The 22,927-nt window shown below is 35.8% G+C and overlaps 1 protein-coding gene across 8 annotated transcripts in view; it reads left to right on the plus strand.

The window, feature by feature from the left end:
• The first annotated feature begins 595 nt into the window (after positions 1 to 595).
• Positions 596 to 22,927, plus strand: part of mast4 (microtubule associated serine/threonine kinase family member 4) — a 193,720-nt gene continuing 171,388 nt past the window's right edge. For 6 of the 8 annotated variants that reach the window (XM_069187095.1, XM_015337844.2, XM_015337852.2 and 3 more), the window contains exon 1: positions 597 to 1,119. In XM_069187095.1, coding sequence (XP_069043196.1) covers positions 841 to 1,119 — 279 coding nt within the window. In that variant the 5' untranslated portion in view covers positions 597 to 840. Of the gene's footprint in view, positions 1,120 to 22,927 lie in introns of all 8 variants that reach the window. The other 2 variants (XM_069187097.1, XM_069187098.1) reach the window with 1 other exon arrangement.

Below are 22,927 nucleotides of genomic sequence, written 5' to 3' on the forward strand. Positions count from 1 at the left end.
GTTCCAGAGCTTGGGGGCATAGCAGGAGAAGGCCCTGTCGCCCATACAATGTAGACGGGCTTGGGGGACAGTAAGGAGGGCAGAATTTGAAGAGCGGAGGTTGCGAGGTGGGGAGTAGGGCGATAAAAGTTCAGACAGGTATTGAGGTGCCAAGCCATGTAAAGCCTTGTAGGTGAGCATGAGGATTTTAAAGTCTACTAGATTTTAAATTCTAGTTATTGTATTAGAATGTGATAATGATCAGATAGGTTAAAAATCACAAACGCAGAAAGCCACAGATGTTTTTGCAGCACTTGAAGAATTTACCATACAGAACATGTGTTAATTTCTTTGAAGAGCGGAGAGTTTTCACTTGAGAATATACCTTCTAATTTAGAATACGTTCGGCTTAAAGGTTATTTAATACATTGCTCTAACGTTCGGTTCAACTGGTAGATAAAATAATTAAGAGCAGCCTTTGAAAGTCTTAACAGCAATCTTTTTTAACGCTGGCGTGCCTATTCCCTGTTGACTGTTGTGCAGGCTGCCTGTGGGTTTCTACGAGGATTCCTCGCTCAAGTCCCGTGGGCGGAGACTCATAAGAGTAGATCTGAAACAGTAGCTGCGGCACTGCTGCTCAGACCAGAGTTAATCAGATGTTGTTGCTCCGTGACTGAACTAAGTTATGAGCTGGACATACCTGCTGCGAGCGTGGAATACTCGCTGAAATGCTGAAAATGAAATCGGCACCCTTCAAGGCCTGTTCACTTATCTGGGTGGACCCAGTTAAACAATAAAACAACTTTTCTGTTGCCTATGCAGTGCTCGGAATTAACAAGCCGCACGACACTTCTTTAAGCAATGGACGGGAAAGTTTGCGTTAGGTTCGCTACTGGTAAAAGCAATGAAAGCAAGACCTCTTCGGACTCGGATACCCTTTCGGAAGGCGAAATGAAGCATGTTTGTCCTGATGCTACACATGATAAGGATGTTAACAGTAGCTGTAGCGACTCTTGTTCAGACACCGAATCGCAAGCCAGAACCGGGAAGGAAAGCGAAAAAAGAGAAATGAGGAAGAGCTTGGGAAACGGGGGTTCTGGAAATAAGGAAGATCCCATCGAAGAAGAAGAAGACGAAATGGTAATTTATATGCAATTAGCATATTTTATAACTGCGAACAAACTAGTGCAAAAGAAGTGCTTTGCTATTTTCTAGCATCGTCTCGCGTGTGTGGGGAGGGGCTTGGGCAGGTGAGCTGTGATTTCTAAAGCAATGCAAATACTGTAGTGAAAGAAGTAAATAACACTGAGAACAAACGGAATCAAACAAATATCTGTTTCAAAGTCCGTGAAATGTCTTGCAGTGTTTACGGAATAGCGCTTTCATTATTAGATGGGGTATTTACAACTGATCACCAGGTGGTGTATGGAGTGGTGTAGGTGTTCTTGTCGCATACAAAACGCTTTTCTCCACCGTTTAACTTCCTAAGGGGTTCTAGGCTGCGTGCTATCTGCAAGTGAAAATTTTAAATTAAGTCCCTTTTCATATACCTGATATTTAATGACAATAGCGAGCCCCTAATTTAGGTAGATGAGCGAAACACCACTCCTACTCCTACTTTGAGAAGCCACCTTTAAAGGCGCTATATAAAATAAAGTTTATTATTATTACTAGGGAACACAAGATAAGTGGTGTTTTTGTGTTTGTGGTTTATTGGATATTAAGTAACTTAAGGCTCAGTCATTGCCAGCTCCGTAGTCTTATCACTAAGGTCACTAAGCAAGTGTTAGAGAGTTGCTATCGCCTATACCCACACTAAAACATGATGACTATACTGTAAATCATGGCAGTATGTGCAAGATTACAACAAAGCAGATTTTGCAACGGTTAATTGTGCTTTCCTTATTTTATGGAAACTTGCAAGTCCGTTTTGGCTCTATGAATTCGAAGAACTTAAGTAATATTATAGAAACCTGGGGTGTTAGCGTAGCGCCTCGAAAAGGTGTATTGCTGTTAGGATTAACGAATGGTTTAAAGTTACAAAATTCAGTATTTCTTAATTGATTACAAAAATTGTAAGTTTGTGTGTATGTTTTAAAACAACATTGCTGAATGTGGGTAGTCATCAACAATGAATGTCACTGTACAAATTCCAGCTGTCTAGTATTATTAGTACAGAATTGATCGATGTCTTAGGTATACCTTTTAAGCAGCATTAAAGTTTACTTTAATTCAGCATTTAAAGATAATTCTAGCAGATTTGACATTTTTTTTTATCTTTTATTGGTGAGAACTGAACTACTGTCACCTTGTTGTTGTGGTTGATTTGTTCAATTGGTAGAGCACCTTGGTTTAGTAAAATTTCTGTTGAAGACCCTCTTCAGTTTAGTGATGTATAAGTAGTGATCCATACCCTGAATATGTTCACCTGTCATAACAGATGAATTTCTGTCCTTTGGGATATTAACCACAAAAGTCAGCATTGTTATTGTATAGTAGATATTTAAAGAGCAAGTGGTGTACTGGGTCTGTCTTTTCCCTTGTGTTCTTATCATGCAAGTCTCTATAGACAGATTGCTGTGATACGCTTAATCCCAGAATATTTTGCCAGTGATTATGGATTTTCATCATGAGGGGGGAAAAAATACTTTTGTCCTTTACTAAATCCAGTTCACCAAGATTCTTTGTATGGTTTCTCCAGTGTGCTCAGCTGTGGAATAAGTTATGTTTAGTGGGGCCTCTTTGCCACACTAAACAAAGATCTTCTTTTTTCTTTTGTCCATCTTATGTTTTCCAATTTCAAAAGAAAATTGTAACAACCAAAAAATAGGAATCTAATCTAAGATCTGATAATGACAGGTACTGTATGTCCCCATGTTGTTGTATGCAGTAAATTAAGTAGATGCATCAATACACACTTGAGATGATATTGTACATGAACTGGCACAAGCATGTTTTCAGGTTTGCGCTATTTCATACAGTATAGAAGGTCTACTCAAACATAGAGAATTGTAATTTACCATAAAACACAAACAATGAAAACAGTTCTTATTCTTTGCTTTACTACATCTGATAAATTGCTTTTGAATATTAAAACCCATTTAAATGAAAAGCTGGGTTTATTTTTCATTCAAAAGTTTGAGTTCTTTAAAAAAAGTGTAGATGTAATTGGCAGAAAACATTTATACATTACAAAATGTATATTTTATAAACTTATGTTTCATTAGGCTTCTTAGGGTTTTTTTTAGGAGATCTTTAGTACCATTAGAATTTGCTCTAGAGATAAGCTTTGGTTCTCCAATTAGTATTTTGTACATTATGTGGAATATCCTCTGAATTTCAAAATTGTTTTTTGGAAATACTTAAAAAAAGGTATGATGTTGGCTTTAAAATGCAACTATAAATGTTTTGTTTTTTCTCTTCACATTTTGGATTGCATGACTTCAGCTTTATCCTCTACTGCCACCCTTGAGAGTGGGAAGGTAGAAGCTAATGAGGTCTAGTCACAACCTCTTCTGACCCTGTACTGTATTGTATATCATTGTACTGTGAGTGGTACAGATATTAAGCCTCTTGAATATGCATTACATTCTATAGGTTCTCTTCCTGATCCTGCCAGGTGGCTCTTAAGTGAAACATTTTCTTAAAAGAGCAAATCGGAACTTCGTTCTGTTATTTCTAAGCCAAGAGTAGTAGCTCACTACAGTTGAATTTTTTACCAGAGATTTGAATCATTGACATTTGCACTTAAGAGAATACTATTGAGAGCTGTCAAAGGGGCCACGCGTTATCCTCTAGGTCCCGTACAGTTGCAGGTTTAATCTTTAAATCTGATTATAAAATTTGAGATTAAGATTAGAGGCAAAAGAAGTGATGATCAAAGTGTTGCAAAAAATAACAAGAACATGTTTCCGATACATGGCACTACTACCTCAGTATATACTGTACAAATATGAAGTTATGGTCAACTTTTACTATACAGCCTATTCAAGGTGAGCCATTGACTGACTCTTTGAACATAAGAACTGTTACAATCAGGCCATAGCTACTTTAGAACTAGCTTGTTTAGTTGCTAATACAGTAGCTAAAGGATCAAGTATCCACTTTGTGAGCGTGGCAGGATGTTGGAAATATATCAAATAAAGAAAGAAATCTTCCACAGTTCTGCCTGTACATTTCTCTGATTTTATCACATTAGTCTGTATTATAAATTATATCTTTTGTTGTTGGATGTAACTGTACTGACTACAGGAGTGCTTGTAACATTTATTGCAAATGACTTCCTCGCTTGCTTTGCTGACCTAAATTACTATATCTTTATTTCCTTTCGGTATTCTTGTTACCAGATACACTGACATCAGTTCAGATTGCATACAGCACAGATGGTGGTAACAAAAGAAGGTTCCAAGTATTACTTCAATGAATGAATCAATGGAAAAAAAAACCCTTGACATAGCTAAAGCTCAAGCTTATATTTTTTTATAGATTTTCACTCAAGCCCGTAAAGGTCAAGGTATTGTATACAATATTATAGTTTAGATGGAGTCCAAAGCAGTGATTGTTTTGGTCTGATAAGAAAACATTTTTTTTAAGTGCACATTGTTCTTTTCGTGTCTTATTACCTGTACTTTGGAACATGTGGTGTGAGATTAAGAGCTGTAAATAACTAAATTGATAGCTGAAAACATGAATTTGGGTGATTGTTAATACAGTGCTTTCCGAACACCATAAATCATTCCTTTCTCAAATGTGGGCTTGACTGTTTAATCTGACCTTTAGTGCCCTTTAATTCTACCTCAAACACAGGTTGATCAGTATTGCATTTTGACAAATCATTAAGCCACCAAGCAGCCTGTTACCCAGGAAGCATGATGCAATGTGATGGGACTGATAGCTTTCTATACTCCTTCTAGCTCAAGGGTGGTTTCTGTATGAATTAAATATCTACGATATATGGCTTTACCCATACTGTACTATGAATGTAGTTCTTCATGTGTTTTCTGGTGATGCAGCTCAAATGTGTAATTTAATAAAGCACAAAAAAACAAAACAATGGACAAACAACCATTAAATTACACTGAACCAAGTAAAATAGGCTGGTTATCACTGGTTTTCCTCGAATAAACTGAATTCCACTAGTTGGTTGAATACAGAAGCCAGAGATATGTTTGGGTACAGAGCACTAAATGTGTTGAATAAGAGTATAGGGGAAGTTATGGAACAAGTAAAGGTTTATTCCATGCTGTGGAGCCTCACACCTAAAGAGCCGAATAGCCGAAATGTTGTGTTTTCTTTCTTCGATTTTCAGCATGGAATAAACAACGTTTCGGCTGTGGAGCCTCACACCTAAAGAAGGCTCCACAGCCGAAATGTTGCGTTTTCTTTCTTCGATTTTCAGCATGGAATAAACCTTTACTTGTTCCTTTGCAGCCTAAGCATGCTGACGCAGCTACCTACTTGAACTACTAGGGGAAGTTATGCCCAACTGCTACAAAGCACTAGAAAGATCTCTTTTAGAATTTTCTTTTCAGTTTTGGTTACCAAATCACAACAAATATAGCCTTAAAAAGAGTTCCAAGAAGAGCAAAGATATATATTCCTGGTCTCTAGCTTTGTTATATACAGACAGATATATAACTGTCTGTTATAGACAGTTATATACTAATGATATCAGTATACAGTATTTGTCTTTGGAAAACAAAGAAGATTAAGTGATTTGATTAAATTGCAGTACTTAAAATTCTAAGGCCTGTTGTGAAGGTTAACTGGGGCACTATTGCAGACTCTGTGGCAGAACTGGACACAGGTCATTTCATTTTCATTTAGCTACTGATGGGCCTCTGGTTTTGCATTCTTTGTTGTGTGCAGATGGTCTTATTAGTAAAGTTAAGCCACCATTTCACCTTTGGGTTTAAAGGACACAGTTTTCCTTATCCTTTCTGCTGTGACCTGATGAATATCTGCCCCCTCATATTGTTCTTTTCTAAAAAAATTAAATAGTCTTTCTTAGGGGCCTTTGTGGAATTTCATTTTGAGAGACGTGGTTTGTGCATGTCATTTTCTTTCCTATATCCTTGGCTAATTTACTGTGAGATATAGTTGGGCTAGGTCAAGATTTGCAATTGGAAGTAGTGTGGAGAATTTAGTTACAGTATTTCTCATACTGTAAACTCTTGCAGACTATTTTAACTACAATTATATGTTTTAAAAAGTTTAATGAAATTTATTTTATAGTAGCAACTGTCAAAAGCCTTTGACTCTTAGGCTGGAAGCCTTTCTTATCATGCACTGTTTATGAGAGTTATTCAGATGGTACTGTTTAGTTGCGTCCTTGATGGTGTGCTCAGCTTTTTTTGTGGGTGTTTAATGGTCCAGTTGCTACATTGAACCAATTTACTTGGTTATTGACTTATTTGATTAAAAGTTGCCTGTGTCTGGTGCAAACTTTTACAAATGAAGTAATAGAAATGTTCTTTCAGAATGAAAGCCTGCAAAAAGCAAGAACTTAAGAATGGTTTATTTGGCCCTGCTATCTCTTTTTTCAGTAGTTGAAGACCTAAGAATCTCATGAAGGCTTTTCATAAAGGAAGCCAGGGTTTTAGTAAAATATGGTTGAGCAGTTTATTCCATACTTCCACAACCCTGAGTGTAAAGAAGCTCCTCCTGTTTTCAGCTTTTCATGCACTTCCATGTAGTTACTTCTTGTGTTCTCTGGTTTACTGTATGTTTCACTGTTGGTTTTGAAGAAGCCCATATGGTAGACTTTGGAGCTGTGGTAGCTTAGACGGCAAGGGCGTCTAGCTCCTGACTGGAAGGTCCTGGGTTAAATCCCAGGTAGAGGCAAGCGATGTAGCTTGCTCTAATTCCTTCCAGACAGTTCCCAGGTCCCCTCAGCCTGCTTTCAAAGTGAGTACTGGGGGTTAATCCTTCTGGGGGGTAACAGGCAAGCCGGGGTGTGATGCTGACCACATAACCTCCACCTTCACCTTCAGTATTGGATGGTCAAGAAAAATGGTGGCCCTTGCCCCCATTCCCCCATGGGCCTTTGTGGCCTGAAAAGGGACCTACTGTACCTACCTACCATATGGTTGACTTTGTTTTGAATACATGAAGTAGATCCCCACACAATCTTCTCTGTTCAAGACTAAAAAGGTTGAGTTCCTTTATCCTGTCAGAGCAGGACATTCATTTGAGGCCCACAACTTATCTGAGTGCTCTTCTTTGGATTGATTCCAGAGCAGCAATTTACAAAAACGGAATGGGTTTTGTTGCACCGTAACAGCAACAGTAGATAGGATTCTAGATGAAGTATTACTATTACATTGTACACTGTTGACATGGTATCTATTGTTTTAAAGTCTATTATTTTAGTTATACCAGTAGCCAAGTGTTTCCAACATGTACTGTATAGATGAAGACAGTTTGTTTTAACTAAATGGTCTCCGTTAAACTAAGTTTAACCCGAATTATAAAATAAACAAAGGGTAATCTAAGAACAGATGCATGATTTTGGTTTATCATAGTGCAACATTTGCCAATTTTTTATATCATAATCTTTCTAAATTTTTTTTGAACACTTGGTGTGACAAGACATAGTTACCATATATAATTTATTGGTCATATAACATATTAAAGTAAAAAAAAGACACGTCTTAAGCACATTATGCAGCATTACTCACAAATCCAATTCATCACTCAAAAGCTGGAGGTTTTAAAGTTAGATTGGTATATACCTGGCCCATCCAGGATGTATACTGCCTTGCACCCATTGCTTGCTGGGTTTGGCTCCAATGCCCCCTGTGACCCTTTATGGGATATAAAGGATAGAAATGGATGGATGGGTGTATATCCATGTATACCTTTTCTTATTTCTGACTTCACGTATTTTCCCAGTGTGAGACTATTGACTTTTTTAATCCTGCCTAATCTCAGTGCTGTGACGTGGCTATAATGCTGAATTCTACTGCTTGATTATAGCCATTATGTATACATAAATTGTTAGCTACAGTTGCTTACAGCTATAAATTCCTGGCACAGACAGTCACAAAATATAAAGACATCCATAGTTAATAGTAATTTCTGATTGTTTTAAGCAAAGTGTTTAAAAATTGTACTGTATTTGAAAGTGAAACTGTCACTTACATACTGTATTACACCAGTCAGAAGAAACGGTTTTAAAAGGCTTTTTCTTTTCTAATCTGATAAGAAATACTATATTAAAAAGTACTTTTATTTATTTTGTGATACGCTGGCACAACCTTTATGCTATCATAGTATATAAAATATGCTGATTAATTTTGGATGAAGGTTTTCTTTTTGTGTAATTTTACCACTCTCAGCTCAAGCAGAATTACCTATATTCACAAAATATTACAAAAGAAAGTGGAGCAATGAAGTAATGAGCATGAATTGATTTTTAAATTATACATAAAATTGCAGATGTCTGTGAATGTAAAGACGGGAGTCTGGTATTTTGTTTCTGATTAATACATTTCTGAGAAATGTCAGAAATCAAAAAACTAATTTTGTGACTGTATAATTTTGGAGTTCAGAAACTGCAAAATCATTCATTTTTACCCCCAATTTTGTATAATTTTCTTCTTTGATAAATCTACTTTTTAATGATTCAATACAAAACCAAAATGGAAGGTGTTCTAGCATTCTGTAGAAAAGATATTTGATTATGGAACTGGTTGAAAAGGATTTAATTGCACTGGAATAAAATTACAGTACTGCAGCTTATCAATAAAGTCTTCAAAGAAGCCAAGTACCTACAGGAAATTTATCACAGGAAACCAGCCATTTTTAAATCTAATATTAATTCCATTTGTTTGTATGTTCTGATTAAATAAAGTTAATTTTGTAATAAAGGAACAAATGGTTAAAGTAAAAGTATCACTGCAATCAAAATGGAAGATTTCAAATATTACATGCAAGTGGTTGGATTTGTTTGTTAGTTAAAAATGTGTAGTTTTTAAATTTGCAAATTAACTTAAAAATATCTTCTCAACATAATGAATTGTAAGAGTGACCAACCACCTTTTTATGTATATATATTTCATGTCCACTCATTTATACAGTACATTATATTTGTATTCTGTTACAGAAATTCAAAATGCCGTTGTAAAAAAAGACCTCACAAATGTAACTCAACATTTAGCCATGTTATTCACTGGAGTACAGTTCTAATGCATCGTTTTATCGTTAATTTGTACACCAGTCATCTTAATCTGAAGTGGCTACCTACAGTATGACAGCTGCACATAGCAACATGTTCCTTAGTTCCTAATCCTAATATGCCCTGCTTGCTTAATATTATGAGATCTAGTCCATTTCCATTTTCAAGATAGATATTAAACTGTAGCACAAAATAAACTCATTTAGTGTCTTCTTTAATTAGATTGTGGTATGTTCATTTGGGATTTTCTGGAGAAACTGCACTGTACACATACACAGCATGTTATCATGGAATTCTGTTCAGAGAGCTTTAAATTACATTGTGTGTATCTGAAAGTTGATAGATGGCTGAAATATTTAATTATTTTGTATAGTTTTTTTTCCAGAGATTTTTTTGATAAATCACATTAAGGACTTTCTTCTATTGTGAAATACTGTTCACAATAGTTGGCATTTTTGCAGCAACTCTTAACCTCACTATGATGCATTTTGTATCGTTTTGTATTTTAATAGATTAAAATATACAGAAATAAATGTCTGTCAACCTTTTGTAATGCTTTTCTTGTCAATGTTTTGCATTTTATCATGTTAAGCCATGTTCATTTATTTGAGGACATCCTGAAACACTTAATGGAAAAACAGATCTGCTGTATGTACCAATATATTAATGTAATGTACAGTTTACCATATGTGAATTGAAACTTTAAGGCTGATATGTAAAGCTTTGTGTTCAGTGTAGAACATTTACTATCGTCTCTGGACATTGCCTTTTATTGTATATGCATTTTATTTTTACATTATTTTTTTAAGTGGATGTAAAACTTCAGTTCCCAAAATCTAAAGATGGTTTCACATAGTTAAAGGCAAGAAAGCATCGGAGTTATAAAATGACAAGAGACATTTATTGAAGCTTTGGTGATCTTGGATCTTTTTTATGTTTTACTGTAAATGTCTGAAATTAATGAGAATGAAAAAAAGAGGGTAAAAACCTTCAGCCTTTTGTATCTGCAAAACTTACACATTTAAAATATTAATAAAGGATAAGAGTGTAGCATTAGAACATTCTTAAATAGCTGGCATTGTATTTTGGTAGAGCAGGGTTTCCCAAAAGGGATGTCCGGGGTCACTCAATGGCTTATGCGTTAAGGAGATTATCTTAAATCCATTTAAGTCTCTTCTTACTGCCAGGGTGGTCATGCCATGATTTTTTTAAAATTCTTTTCCTGCTTCTTGCTGTGAATTGTGGTTTCTTGGCCTTATTTTAAGCCAGAGGAGGCCATCTGAAACCAGGTATGGCACTGCTCAGGAACATTGCAAGTCCTGGCTGTGCTTCTTCTGAAGGCTGTAAGGTAAGAATGTGGAGCGATGGGTGGAATTGTACAAGGCAGAAACTGTATTAATGTCTTACCCTGGTTCTGGTTTAAAGGTCTCACTCAGACACCTTGACAAGCATTGGACAGTAGTTAAATGGAAATGGACTAGATTATGTGGTGCTTCACCAAGATCTTCAGTTATGTCTATATCATAATATTTAATGGGATTTCACGGGCTATGTGTTTTGAAATTGATAAATTCCAACAGGTATGACTTTTGATCTATTTGCCGTTTATTAATTAGCTATCCAGCAGTACACATGAAATATATATTTACAACAAGGGAAACTATATCATTGTAGTGTTTAAGTCTTTTCTGTATTCATCTATTGAATGCAAAAGAATTGTTGATGTTGCATGTAAATATTTTGTGAATCATTTTTTCCAAAAATTGGTAAAAGGTAGAAAATGTGTGTAATTATCTGTGTGTGCTCACTGAAAATCTTTAAATGAGTGGGGAAAAATCTGAATCAAGAGCCAGAGTCTTTCCATAGTGTGGACTGAGTTTGTTTACATTGTTAGCTCAGGTAAGCAGTATTGAAACTTCTACACATGCAACAGAATGTTTTGTCTATCATTTTCATATATGATTTGCATACAACCAAATAGGCTTGTTTTCTTTTATTGTACAAAGCATTTCTATTAGTTGTTGAAAAACATTTTGTATTATACTTATTACAAATTTATACTGAAGGAATGGATGTGCTTCAAATCTCAAATAAGCAGTAAAATCTGACAACTCAGATAATAAGTATTAAATGAGGTTTTCCTGAATTCCTTCTTCATTGTGTAAGTTGGCAAATTTGGAAACTTGAAAGTGTTTTCTACAGTATTTATTAAATGTATTTGCTGTAAGGCAGAACTGTTAGCTAATGCATTTTGTGACACAAATACAGGAGCTCATGCACTTATCCATCCAAGAACAGTGTACATTCCCTTCATTTTTTAACATGACCTTGTTCATTTGGTTCAATTCCTCTGGTATAAACAAGAAGAGAGAAAAGCCTTCTTCTTAGAAGAGAGACCAATGACCACTATAAGGAAAGTGACCTATGTCTGGTGATTTTTATCTTGGATAATGTGAAAGCTTAAATTAATTCAGACATAAATTGAGGGATTTTATTCAGTATTTATTTGTAAAAAAATGGTTAATCAAGCTCATTTATTGCTGAATCTGGACTTAAATGTTGCAATTGTAGCCTTTGCTATCATCTGAACATACTGTATAAAAGAAAATGTGAAGCATGTCTGTTTAAATCCAAATGCTACACAAACTTCAATTAGAAAGCAGAAGTACATATTTCAGGAAAACCATCTGTTGAGAAAAAATGTGAAACAATGAAGTCGCCACATTTAATTAAACTCGTAGAAAAAGGATGTGAAAGTATGATTTTGTTTTTGGTTGTGTAATACTCAAGAAAGGACATGAGCCATTATCACATGATTGTGACGACATCCTTCTCAGCAACTTTCTGATGTATAAGACTGGCCAATGTTCCTGGAAATATTGATTATTCATCAATACATATTTTAGGTCTTTTCAAATTACCTTTATTTAAAGATAGATTTTATTTAAAATTAAAAAGGGTTCACTTCAATTTTCAGATTTCTACCTTTTCAACAATTTCTGCCTTTCATCCTACATCTTCCCCAGTGTGGGGAAAAAAAACAACTGAAGAGAAACCTGTTCATTCATTATAGTTAGGTGTGTGGATGATCTGTGTCATATCAGTAGATTCAATTCTTCCAAGGACATATGGGCATAGTACAATGCACACGGATCATGTGGCCTGCAACAGCAGAAGTTGTGCTTGAATAATCCTTGTGTAGTAAACTTAATACACAACTACGCAAAAACTTTGAAAACATTAGCCATCCTATGAAAAGCTTTACCAGTGCTAAATTGTAGGGCTTTTCCTTGTTTCATGAGTTCTGTCTTTGTCCTTGTAGTGACGACTCTTTCACATGACAATAATTCTATTTGATAGCTATCGGGACACACAAGTCTTGGGATGTTTTTCAGCTAGCGGATTCAGTTTAAACCACAAAGGAGTCTGGCTCTCTTTACTGCTTTTTTTTCAGTAATCATTTAGATTAACACAGGAAGCAATCTCCCATTGAGAGTATCAGGGCACAGAGTTCAAATCCCACTAGAGGCATTTTAGGAGGATAATGCATCTTCACTTTTACCATAGAAATCCGGTGTCCTTAACTGATCCAAATAATGGCCAAATTGTAAAAGGTTCTGTTGATAATGTTTGAGAGACATGATTTTTTTAACTTTGAGCATAAACATTCTCCCCAACCTCTGACAGAAGTGTGGGATTTTGGTGGAAGAGAAATCGGGAAAGCAAGTTGAACAGATGCAATGAGGTGCTCCATATGGTATGTAATGGACCCTGAGAAACAGATACGGGAATTCCAGAATATCTTTAGGGATATGTGAATATATAAATAAATAAAAATTTGACAAATAACAGCTCACTTCCCATATGCTTTTAATTCCCAATTCCTTTTGACATTCCTTTCTCTCAACCCCAATATTCTGTGAAGAGCTGATGGCTTTCAGGGGAAATAATTTTTCCCACTATAAGGACAATAGAGAGGGGTTATGCAATGTAAAAGCCTTACAGTATGTAGTTGACTAATCATGGTAGTATTTGAGTAAATGCATCAAGTTTAGAATACTAGTCTCTAGCCAGGGATTTGAGTTTCTCTAGCATAATATTATGCAAAGTGGAGTGGTGTCCTGGGTTTTCAATAACTATTCATCCTAATTAAATATGCAATAGATTCTTGTAGTCTGATTAAAGATCTGCATACCCATTAGTAAGCATTTTCTTTGAATATTTCTATATAAATTTTGCATTGCATGTTTGCATTTCTTATTTCTTGAGCACACAACAAGCAGAAAGCAACCAGAATTAATTCCCTTATAAAATATAATTCCTGGCTCCACCATAATATATTTTTCCTCATGTTTTTTTTTTCCTAAGAGCTGAGTGCATTTCTTGTTAATTGCTTGTGAAAAGTGACACGGGGTTATTTCTTGTCTAAGTCTCTTAGTTTCACATTCTTAACAGAGCAAATGTCAATAGTCTCACAAAGACTAGTAGAATTTTGTTTATGGCTTAATTTCAGATTATTTTGGAGTTTGGTCACCAGAAGATAGCATTTTGTTTTGAATAGTGTGTTTAAAACATAGGGTGTTTTGTGTTGGAGTGTAACGGACTAGAAGGTGTCATTTCAGAACCATAGCTTGGAGTCACATTTTTTTTTCTTGTATCTTTCCTTTCATATTATTTCTACAATGAAACAGGAGGATATTGGGGATATTATCTTTATGATCTTGTTTTTCACTGCATTTTCAAAAAGGGTATTAGAATAATAAAATATGCTCAGTTTTGTGTTGGTTTCAGAGAACTGTGATGTAAAAGTATTTTTTGATCTGCTTAGTTCAGTTTTGATGTTTAGTAAATGAGTAAATTTGTCTCCGTGGATATATTACATCAGAAACAAAACAGTTTTCATTTATTAGATGTATTTATGATATTAATTTAAATGAGGCTAACTACATTTTTTTCCTAAAAATCGTGCATCATTCAGTGATTGAGTTTTAATTATTTATTGCTGTATTTGGTGCACTACAAGAGATTCATTTTGAAAGGGGTCAGGAAAAAAACATTTTAGTCTCAGACATTGCAGAGATCTGTTTACCAAGTTTGAGCGGCCTGGCAAGTTATGTTTGTACTTTCATAAATAATCTTTGTGCGTAAATAAAAAAAAAAGTATTTAATTCTTGATTAAATAAGGATCCTGCGGTCTGCCATTTCAAAGTGGTTTACTGCTGTCTTTGCTTTCCTGACCATTGCCATTAATTACATCTGGCTATTTTTAGTTAAAGTGAACGCATTTCCATTTAAAGCACTAAGTAGAGGCCATGAGTGCCTTTAGTGTGAGATACAGTTCTAAGCCTTCTGTTTCCTAGTTGTGTAACAGCATTTCATACCTAAAAGAGGACATTTGTGGTGGAGAGGATACAATAGCCCACTGCAGGTTGTGTGAAGTACAGCAGGTGATGTTGCTCAAAACAGTACCAGTGCTAGGATTTATTTCTATGGGGTGACCTGTACGTATCAGGAGTGTTATAACCAAATTCATCATTCTAGTGGTCTGGCATCAGATTGCCTTCCTTGTGCTGAGCCAAGCCTGCATGTCAGATCTTGTAAGTACTACAAATTAAGATTATCATAGCTAAAGGAGTATTTATCATGTTGCACTAAATACTGTTCTGAGAAACCATCCAAGAACAGAAGAGGATTCACTGGTTATTGCTAATTGTATCAGACAATCCAGGAATGTGAACAACAAAATTGGGTAGTGTTTGTGGGTTCCAGTGGTATCCAGCAGCATTTACTTTTCTTAAATGATGCAATAGTTCTTTACATTTTTATAGCACTTCTCCTCACAGAAGATCACATATGGGATGTGACCCACTTTATCCATCCCTGTGAGTGACGCATAGCGTGTACCAGTACTGTAGTTCCACTGATCAAAGATCAGAGAATTGGGAAACTGCTAAAATCTGTTCTTATTGCCTTTATTTTTTTTATAACACTTTCCAATAAAAAAAGATACCCTTTGCAGGTGTTGTGTTTTCTCACTTTCTCACTGTTCTGTGTTGGTGTGCCTTGCGATTTACTTCTTGGGCAGGGCCATCTCCTGACAGGTTCTTACTTCAGATTCCTGAACTACAGGACTCATCCTGCCCTTCCAGTGAGTGGATCTGCCAACGGAGCTACTGGGGAACCTCAGGTTAACAAAGCATTTAATTTAGTAATAACGCACTCTGTCTCTCTTGAAATTGACTTCGCAATTGTCTTTTATTGTAATATGCGGTGATTTATATTTCATCTTTTGCTACCAAAACAAAGGTACAGATTGAATTAATGAATTGTGTTTAATCAATAAACAGCACATAATGAAAATGCTGCAGGGTTGCCTTTAAGCCTGCTGTCTTATTTTAATTAAGTCTTGCACGGCTGCTTCTCAGCAGTACAGTCTGCTGTGTGTAATGAGTGTAAGGAGCTTCAGTGTAAAGGTTTCTCTTGGAGGCTTTTCTTTCCATGGGGCAACAATATAACAATACAGAGATCCTACCATTGATTATTCGTAACAGTGTGATATAAGTTGGTACCAGGCATGATAATTTTGCTTTTGAAAAAACTTTTTCAAAAAAGTAAGTTTGGAGATTAGTCTAGTATTGTTCATCAATCATATCCCCAAATATTTAGTTAGCAACCTATAGATGTAATCCTCTTCAGAATCAGTTTAGTTCAATGCAGGGCTACGGAGAGTTAGAGCTTAATCCAGGTAGTGAGTTTAAGGCAGGACACGCCAAGGATGAGACGCCAGGCCATTGCAGGGAAAACAAAACACACACCTGCAGGGGAGGGTAATTTAGAGTTTCCAGTTAACCTACTGTACACAGAATGCTGTTGGATGTTGGGAGGACACCTGAGCACGTGGCGATAACCCACACAGCCACGGAGAGAACATGCAAACTTTACACAGAGGATGCCCCAGGGCAGACTCAAATCCAAGACTCAAGGGCTGTAAGGTTCCTGGTCTCCTCCAGTTTGTAACTTATGTTCTTTTTGTAAATCTAACTCGGCAAACACCTGCTGGGAGAAGTCTCCAGTAGTAATGGGCAGACTCATGTTACTGTAGCTCCTGTGGCCAGAGGCTATTTTTATACCAGTGCTGCAACAGGACTGGCAAGTCTGGAAGAAAAACCCATCCGCACAGTCTTAGGAAAGATGTCGGCAATCTGGCATGTGTCACATCCAGGTGCCATAGTTGTGAGTTTCCTCTCCATGCAGGTTAACAGAGTACAGGGATTTGCTGTGGTTGACTGTCTTTCAAGTTCAACAGGAGTGAATGATGTTAATTAAAAAAAAATAGGCTTTTGAAGTTGTAAGAATAAACTAATGTTTTTTTTTGTTGGTTACAGCCAATTTGAAACTGAAAATCCTTTTAAATATTAAAAACCACAAGCACATTTGTAAATAAACTATTAAGACAAGTGTCAGTATGTATAAATGGACTGTTGAAGTATACTGTATTATAAATCCATGATGTATTCTAAATAAGCAATATGGTTCATCTGAGTTAATTATGATATAAACCTTTTAAATTAATATTGATTCATTTCTGGATTAATACACATCTCCTGTCTATAGAGGTTGTAGCTCTTGGTCGTAGTTTACATACTGTATCAATTGAAATGGATTTTCTGTCTCATAGTACACCTTGCAGGGATAAATGAACTTGATCCAGTTTTCTGTGATTTTTGTTCCTGCCACCATTTGTTCAATACTGTATTACCTGAAGGGATTAAAGAAGCTATATATTGAGATATTTGTGAAGTCTGTTAATTTCCTTTCCCTTTACATTATCTGAATTTTGGATAGACAAAAAAGACAATTTTCTAGTCTGGGATATCTAATCAAAATTGCTAGAATATTTAGTCAACATTTAGAAATTAAATCAAGAGATATTATGTTTAACATTACATAATGCACTAAGGGCTCTTCTAGAATATTGTGTGCAATTTTGGTTGCCATGTAGCAATAAATATATTTCTGTTCTAGAATAATTTCAAAAAAGAGCTGCCACACATTCAAGAATTTAAAACAACCTCCTCCTCTGACAGGGTGAAGGAAGTGAAGCTTCTCAAATTGTCAAAGGCTTTGACGAAGATCTCCCAGCAGAGTTCAGAATTCTCGGGAACAGTTGGTGAAACACAAATTAGAGGACACGAGTGGAAGCTGCGTGGATGTATGTTTAAATCGGAGATTGGGAGGCACTTCTTAACCCCAAGGCTTATGGGAGTAAGAAAGAAGCTTCTGGATGATCACCTTGGTTCAATTGGCAGCTCACTACCAAAAGAGCTAAGTTGGCACAATGGCCTGCTCTTGTTCATCACCATTGTTATGACACTTAAAATGAGAAGTTTGAAAAAAATGGTTGTGGGTTCTGTTTGTGCCCCCTGCCTCATTTCTTTTTTAATTTTTTCAGTAACGTAATCACTTGTACGTTTATTTATTTAGGCCAGTTTAGCTAATGAAGTTCAGCTTTTAATTGCAGTGTATTCTATTTAAGTAATTCTGTACTCCTAGTTATGCTGATGCAATGTGTGAGACCTCTATGTATAATGTAATAGAAATTGGGTAATTCTCTGGAGAATTGTATATAGTATGGAGTATGCAGTATCAATGTATTTGTCTGTTTTTTTTTGTGCTGTAGTGCTCTGATTTAATTTTCTGTGCAGATCCTCTTGTTTTGTCAGCACCTAGGACAGACACTGGGAAACACCTAGCCTTCTTCCTCTTTTTGCGCTTGTCAAAATACAAAATGATTGCTGCGTTTTAATGTGGCATTAGAACAGTTTCATTGTATTGAACATGTTAATCTGACTAGACATGCTGATGATTTAAACATCATTAAGATAATATGTTTCTTCTCTTGATTGCCTTTTTACAGTATGGCAGTGTAAAGATGGTTACTAGACTTCTCAGAGCTAGTTTGAAACATTGGGGAAAAAGCTGGAATTACAAAGTTATTCTCAATAGAACAATTGGGAGACTTAGGGATGTAATGAGATGACATTTTATGAAATCACTCATAACAGATCATTTATAATGAAACACTTGAGCAATTTAATTGCATGACGCATTTGCATTCGGTGTGCTCATGCTGTAAGCAAGTTTCTTTGGTTTTGTTAAGCAGAATCTGAGTTTGGCAGAGTGTATTCTAAAAATGTGAACATCTTATTTTAGGATTCCCTGCAAGGTAAATTGGGTTAGGACAGCTTGGTCATCAAAGAATGCATTACCTGGGAAAGACAATTTGATTTCAGGAAATATTTGTTCTTGTACGACCAACTGAAGCGTTTTTGTGATCTTGTTCCTCCTAATATCCTTCTGATTAAATTGTGCTTTGTCTACTGTAATTTTGTTTACTCTGGGGCACAAGTAGTCATCATATTACTTGAACTACAGCTGTGCTTTAACCAGACGTGACTGAGGTGTTAAATCATGTTTATTGAATGATAACCTGGCTACTGACGGAGTGTGGAGAAGTAGTTAAGGTTCTGGACTTGTCTGTAACTGGAAGGTTGTGTGGCTGAAGTCCAGGGTGGTTCACTGCTGTTTTATCCTTTAGCAAAGCACTTTACTCTGATTTGCTCTGGTAACATGCTTTGGTCTTTAAATGGGAGTACCCAAGTCATAATTGTAAATTTTTTAATGGACTTAACTGGTTGAATAAAGGTTTATATTTCTGAAACAATATAAACGTTTCTGTTGACACGGTCTGTTTCAGTGTGTTTCAGGAAGAACTTTGTTTACTCTGTATATCTGAAATTTTGTACTTATCAGCTCTCTATTATACAGAAATATCCCCTCTTCTTACTGCACGTATGTAGGAATAGTTAATGTTTTACTTTTTAGGGAATACTGGCGCAATGTATCACTGAAACTGCTTTTTCACTGATAAGCGCTAGGCTAAAAAACAATGGTGAAAATGACAAGGATTGTATACAAGGCAGGTTCCACTGCAGCTCTCTGCAGTGAAAAAACATAAGACAGGTGGCAAGAGAGAATTATGTAATTGTTTTTGTCCTTATTTCAAATAATCACATGTTCAATAAACTTAATAAAAATGAAAAAGTAGTTTCCTGCAAAATGGTGAAGCATTTAAATAATAATTTTGCAAGAAGTTTAAAATTATATTCTCTGTTGAAAATTGAAAATGATTATTTTCATATGTAACATTATTTTGTTTTGTTCAATCTGTATTGCAATAGAATTTACAGTCTGACGTGTTCTTACACAGGGCCATTGTTTATCATGTCTTCCATTCAATGACAGTATCACAGTATGTTGCGTACAGTATGTCACTTGTACGATAGTGGATTGATTATCTATCATTATCAAAGAACTGTCTTCCACAGTGTCATCAGCAGATGTCAAACAGTATTTGCAAGAGATGTGCATTAAGCCCTGTATGTGGCCATTGTAACAAAACTGTCTCTGTAATTGACAGTTTGCGTCTCAAGTGGTTCTCAAGATTGGCAGTTTGGCATTGAATAAAGAATTATACAGTACCTAATGCACATTTAACTTGTGGTACTAAATATGGCTTTGTGCACCATTTTATTCTAATTCTAATTATTTTCATTCTTCATGAGCTGTGGGCTGGTCCAAATTGCATAGATCAGTAGACTGTCGATTCAGGTTTTGTGCGTTTGTTATATGGTCCCAGTCAACAAATAAAACACCACAAAATGTTCAAAAACTAACTTTGCAATTGTTTGAGATGGAAGTATATAAACAGTACACACTTCACTCATTTGGTTGCTAGTAGGTAATGGGTCCAATTGATCTGTTTGTTGAGACAAGGCAGGTAGGGTATCAGCATAGACAATATGGCTGGGTAGTTTACCAGCCAGATTACTAAATCCTTTTGTACCTACTTATCTCGGTACTGAAAGCACTTTCGCTTAGTTTCTGCTTGTGTTGTCTGGTTTGTGTTTCACTGAAGACATGAATGCTTTAACTGTCAATCTTTGAGGACTTGGAATACTTGAATTCTCTTTGTAGTATTTTTTGTTCAAGGCTAAAATCATTCAGTTCTTTTAACCTGTAAAAGCAGGACATTACTTTGAACACCAGAATGTACCTGGTTGCTCTTCTTTGGACAGTTTACAAAGCAGCGATTACATTTATTCTGTTGTGCCCAAAAATGTACACTAATGTCTTACTAGTGCTTTTTACAGCTTTAACTAAACATTCCTTGATTTCTATTCTAAATTAGTTTTATATTACTTTCCTACATTGTCTAGAAAACATATGTACATACATAAAGTATGTTTCAAATTGCTTATTCAAGCTCATTGTTTCTCATGTTACTGTATATTGGTCATTTATTTTTGCTCCACACATACACACATGTACAGTGTAACCCCAGTTTTATGCAAGTTTGAATTTTTTTACAACTGAGTGCAAAACAATATCCCCAACTTCCAGCAAGTATGCCCTACGTGAAAAACATATTACTAGTGCACAGTGCTAGTTGTGAATTTTTTTAGATACATCATTCACAAGCACATGACAGCACCAAAAAAGATGGGACATTTGATCCATTTCATTTTAATCTTTGAAGCAAAAATAATCTGAAAGTATTTGTATTTCTATTTCAATTGAACACACATAATATAAACTCAGGATACTCACAGTGATCTAAGTTACCTCAAACAAAAGCATGATAGCTCAAACTATTATACGGTATATACACGTTAAGGTACGATGTTGAATGTTGAGCTGATTTTATTTAGTCTTTCTTCAGCATAAGATCAAAGGATTTTTCATGGCTAATTAGGACAACTGATGTGGATAGGACAACTGATGTGGAATGTCATCACACATTTCATCCTGGTCTGGTTTACTCATGAGGGTGCTGTTTACATGCTTCTCGCTTTCATGCCCAAACAGATTCACCTAATAGGGTGGAAATAAGAGAAGCAGGGTGGTATTGTCTTACCAATGCATGATGGAAGTTCCCATTATCCCAGATCATGATCAAAGTAATTCCAGCATGTAGATGTACAAAACAGTTCTATGGAACATCTAGAAAATGCAACGTGTGGACTAAATTGTATGGCTCTAACCCCAACACAGAATTTCGTTGTCTAATTATGGCAACAAACATTAGAGTATGTACCATATGTAATACATTACAGTATGTTCACTCTATGCTGCCCAGGCAGCCTTGACTATGGCAGCTGGCAATAATGTTCTGACTACGAGGCCGTTTTATCAAAGCACTATTGATGTGGTTTCATATTTCACAAGCCCCCTATTGTACTGTAAAACATGGATCACATACCAATAAACATACAGTATACATGGTATTTATCTACATAACATCTCTCTGTTCAACTGTTACCAATACTGTGAGAGCTCCAACATGTCTGCTTCTTGCTACATGTGTTAACATTGCAATGCCTCCACAAGTTCATTTCTTTGAAAAGGCACCAAGTACATATAATAATAGTTACTTGATGCTTTTCAGAATGCATCCAATTGTTTATGCTGATATAACCAGCCTCTTGATGCGTTTTTGTGTGTAATGATGATGAACTGGATGTCCTTTAAGCAGATGTCATTCCTATGCCATGACTATTTCAACTGAGCATTTGCTCTGTCATGTCTACTACTAAGTGCTTTATATTTTGAAATTCAGAAGTGCAATGCAAATACAGTGATTTCACACAAACAGCTTGGCCATGTGAACATTCAGCAGTTTCCATAATATAGCGCAAGTAATTTCAGTATTATACGGTACGTTTTGATTCTTCAAATATTCTGCTGCAGGCTACGGTTGGCATCTTGGGATTTAGTTGGACATCAGAATCAGCTGCACAGATTGTCCGATCTCTGTTTATGGCATGGTCGGGTATCTTTCCTCTACTTTCATTTGAGACAACACGCTGATACAGTATATTTGTTGCTGATCAGGAGCTTAACCAAAGCGTGACCATGACCACGTCCATTTTTGTCTGCCTCCTCTGTGGTTGTCACAGACGGCTACTGTTTCCTCACAATCTGTTGTGTGGAGATGTAGTGATTATCAGTTCAATTTCCTTGCATTTTCACATGGAAAAAGCCATTTACGATAAAGACGTGTAATTGTTACCAAAGATAAAATTGAGTGTTTTGAATGAATAGACATTAGCATTTGAAATAGGTCCTTATGTGTGATAATAGTATTGAAGAAACTGAATAGGCAGTTGTGAGTGGCAATAGTCTGTTCTCATTCATTTGGCTTTTTTTAATATCCTTTTTTATATCCTTCAGTTCATTTTACTTCATGTCCTTAACTAGATCTTGTTTTTTTTAATCATTTTGTAAAGCATTTTCGTTCAGCTTATATTTCTCCTAATGTACAGTATTTGTTGATGTGGGCCTGTGCATTGTTGTAAAGTGAGAAGTTGTTTAGCATGTTCTAACCCAAGCAAATATCAAGTGTGAATTGTAATTCCCATGTTATCTTCCACATCTCATGTCATTAAGATCACTTTATAAGCCATATACAATTTCTTGCATTAGGAATTTTATTGCTCTGCTACTAAATGCAATGAATGCAAAGGGTAAATTGTCACAAACTGGGTAAAAGTAAATACAATTATTTGATTAGCATTTTTACCATGTATTTTTTGCAAGAAAATATGCTACGGTGTTCTGAGAGGTGTAGTTTATTCTAGGAACCTGTCATCAGTGCAAGTGAGACATCGCATGCTGACGCAGCTACCCACCTGAATCATTTAGTATTGT

This window comes from Lepisosteus oculatus, chromosome 3, assembly GCF_040954835.1.
Source record: "Lepisosteus oculatus isolate fLepOcu1 chromosome 3, fLepOcu1.hap2, whole genome shotgun sequence".
NCBI classification, from domain to species: domain Eukaryota; kingdom Metazoa; phylum Chordata; class Actinopteri; order Semionotiformes; family Lepisosteidae; genus Lepisosteus; species Lepisosteus oculatus.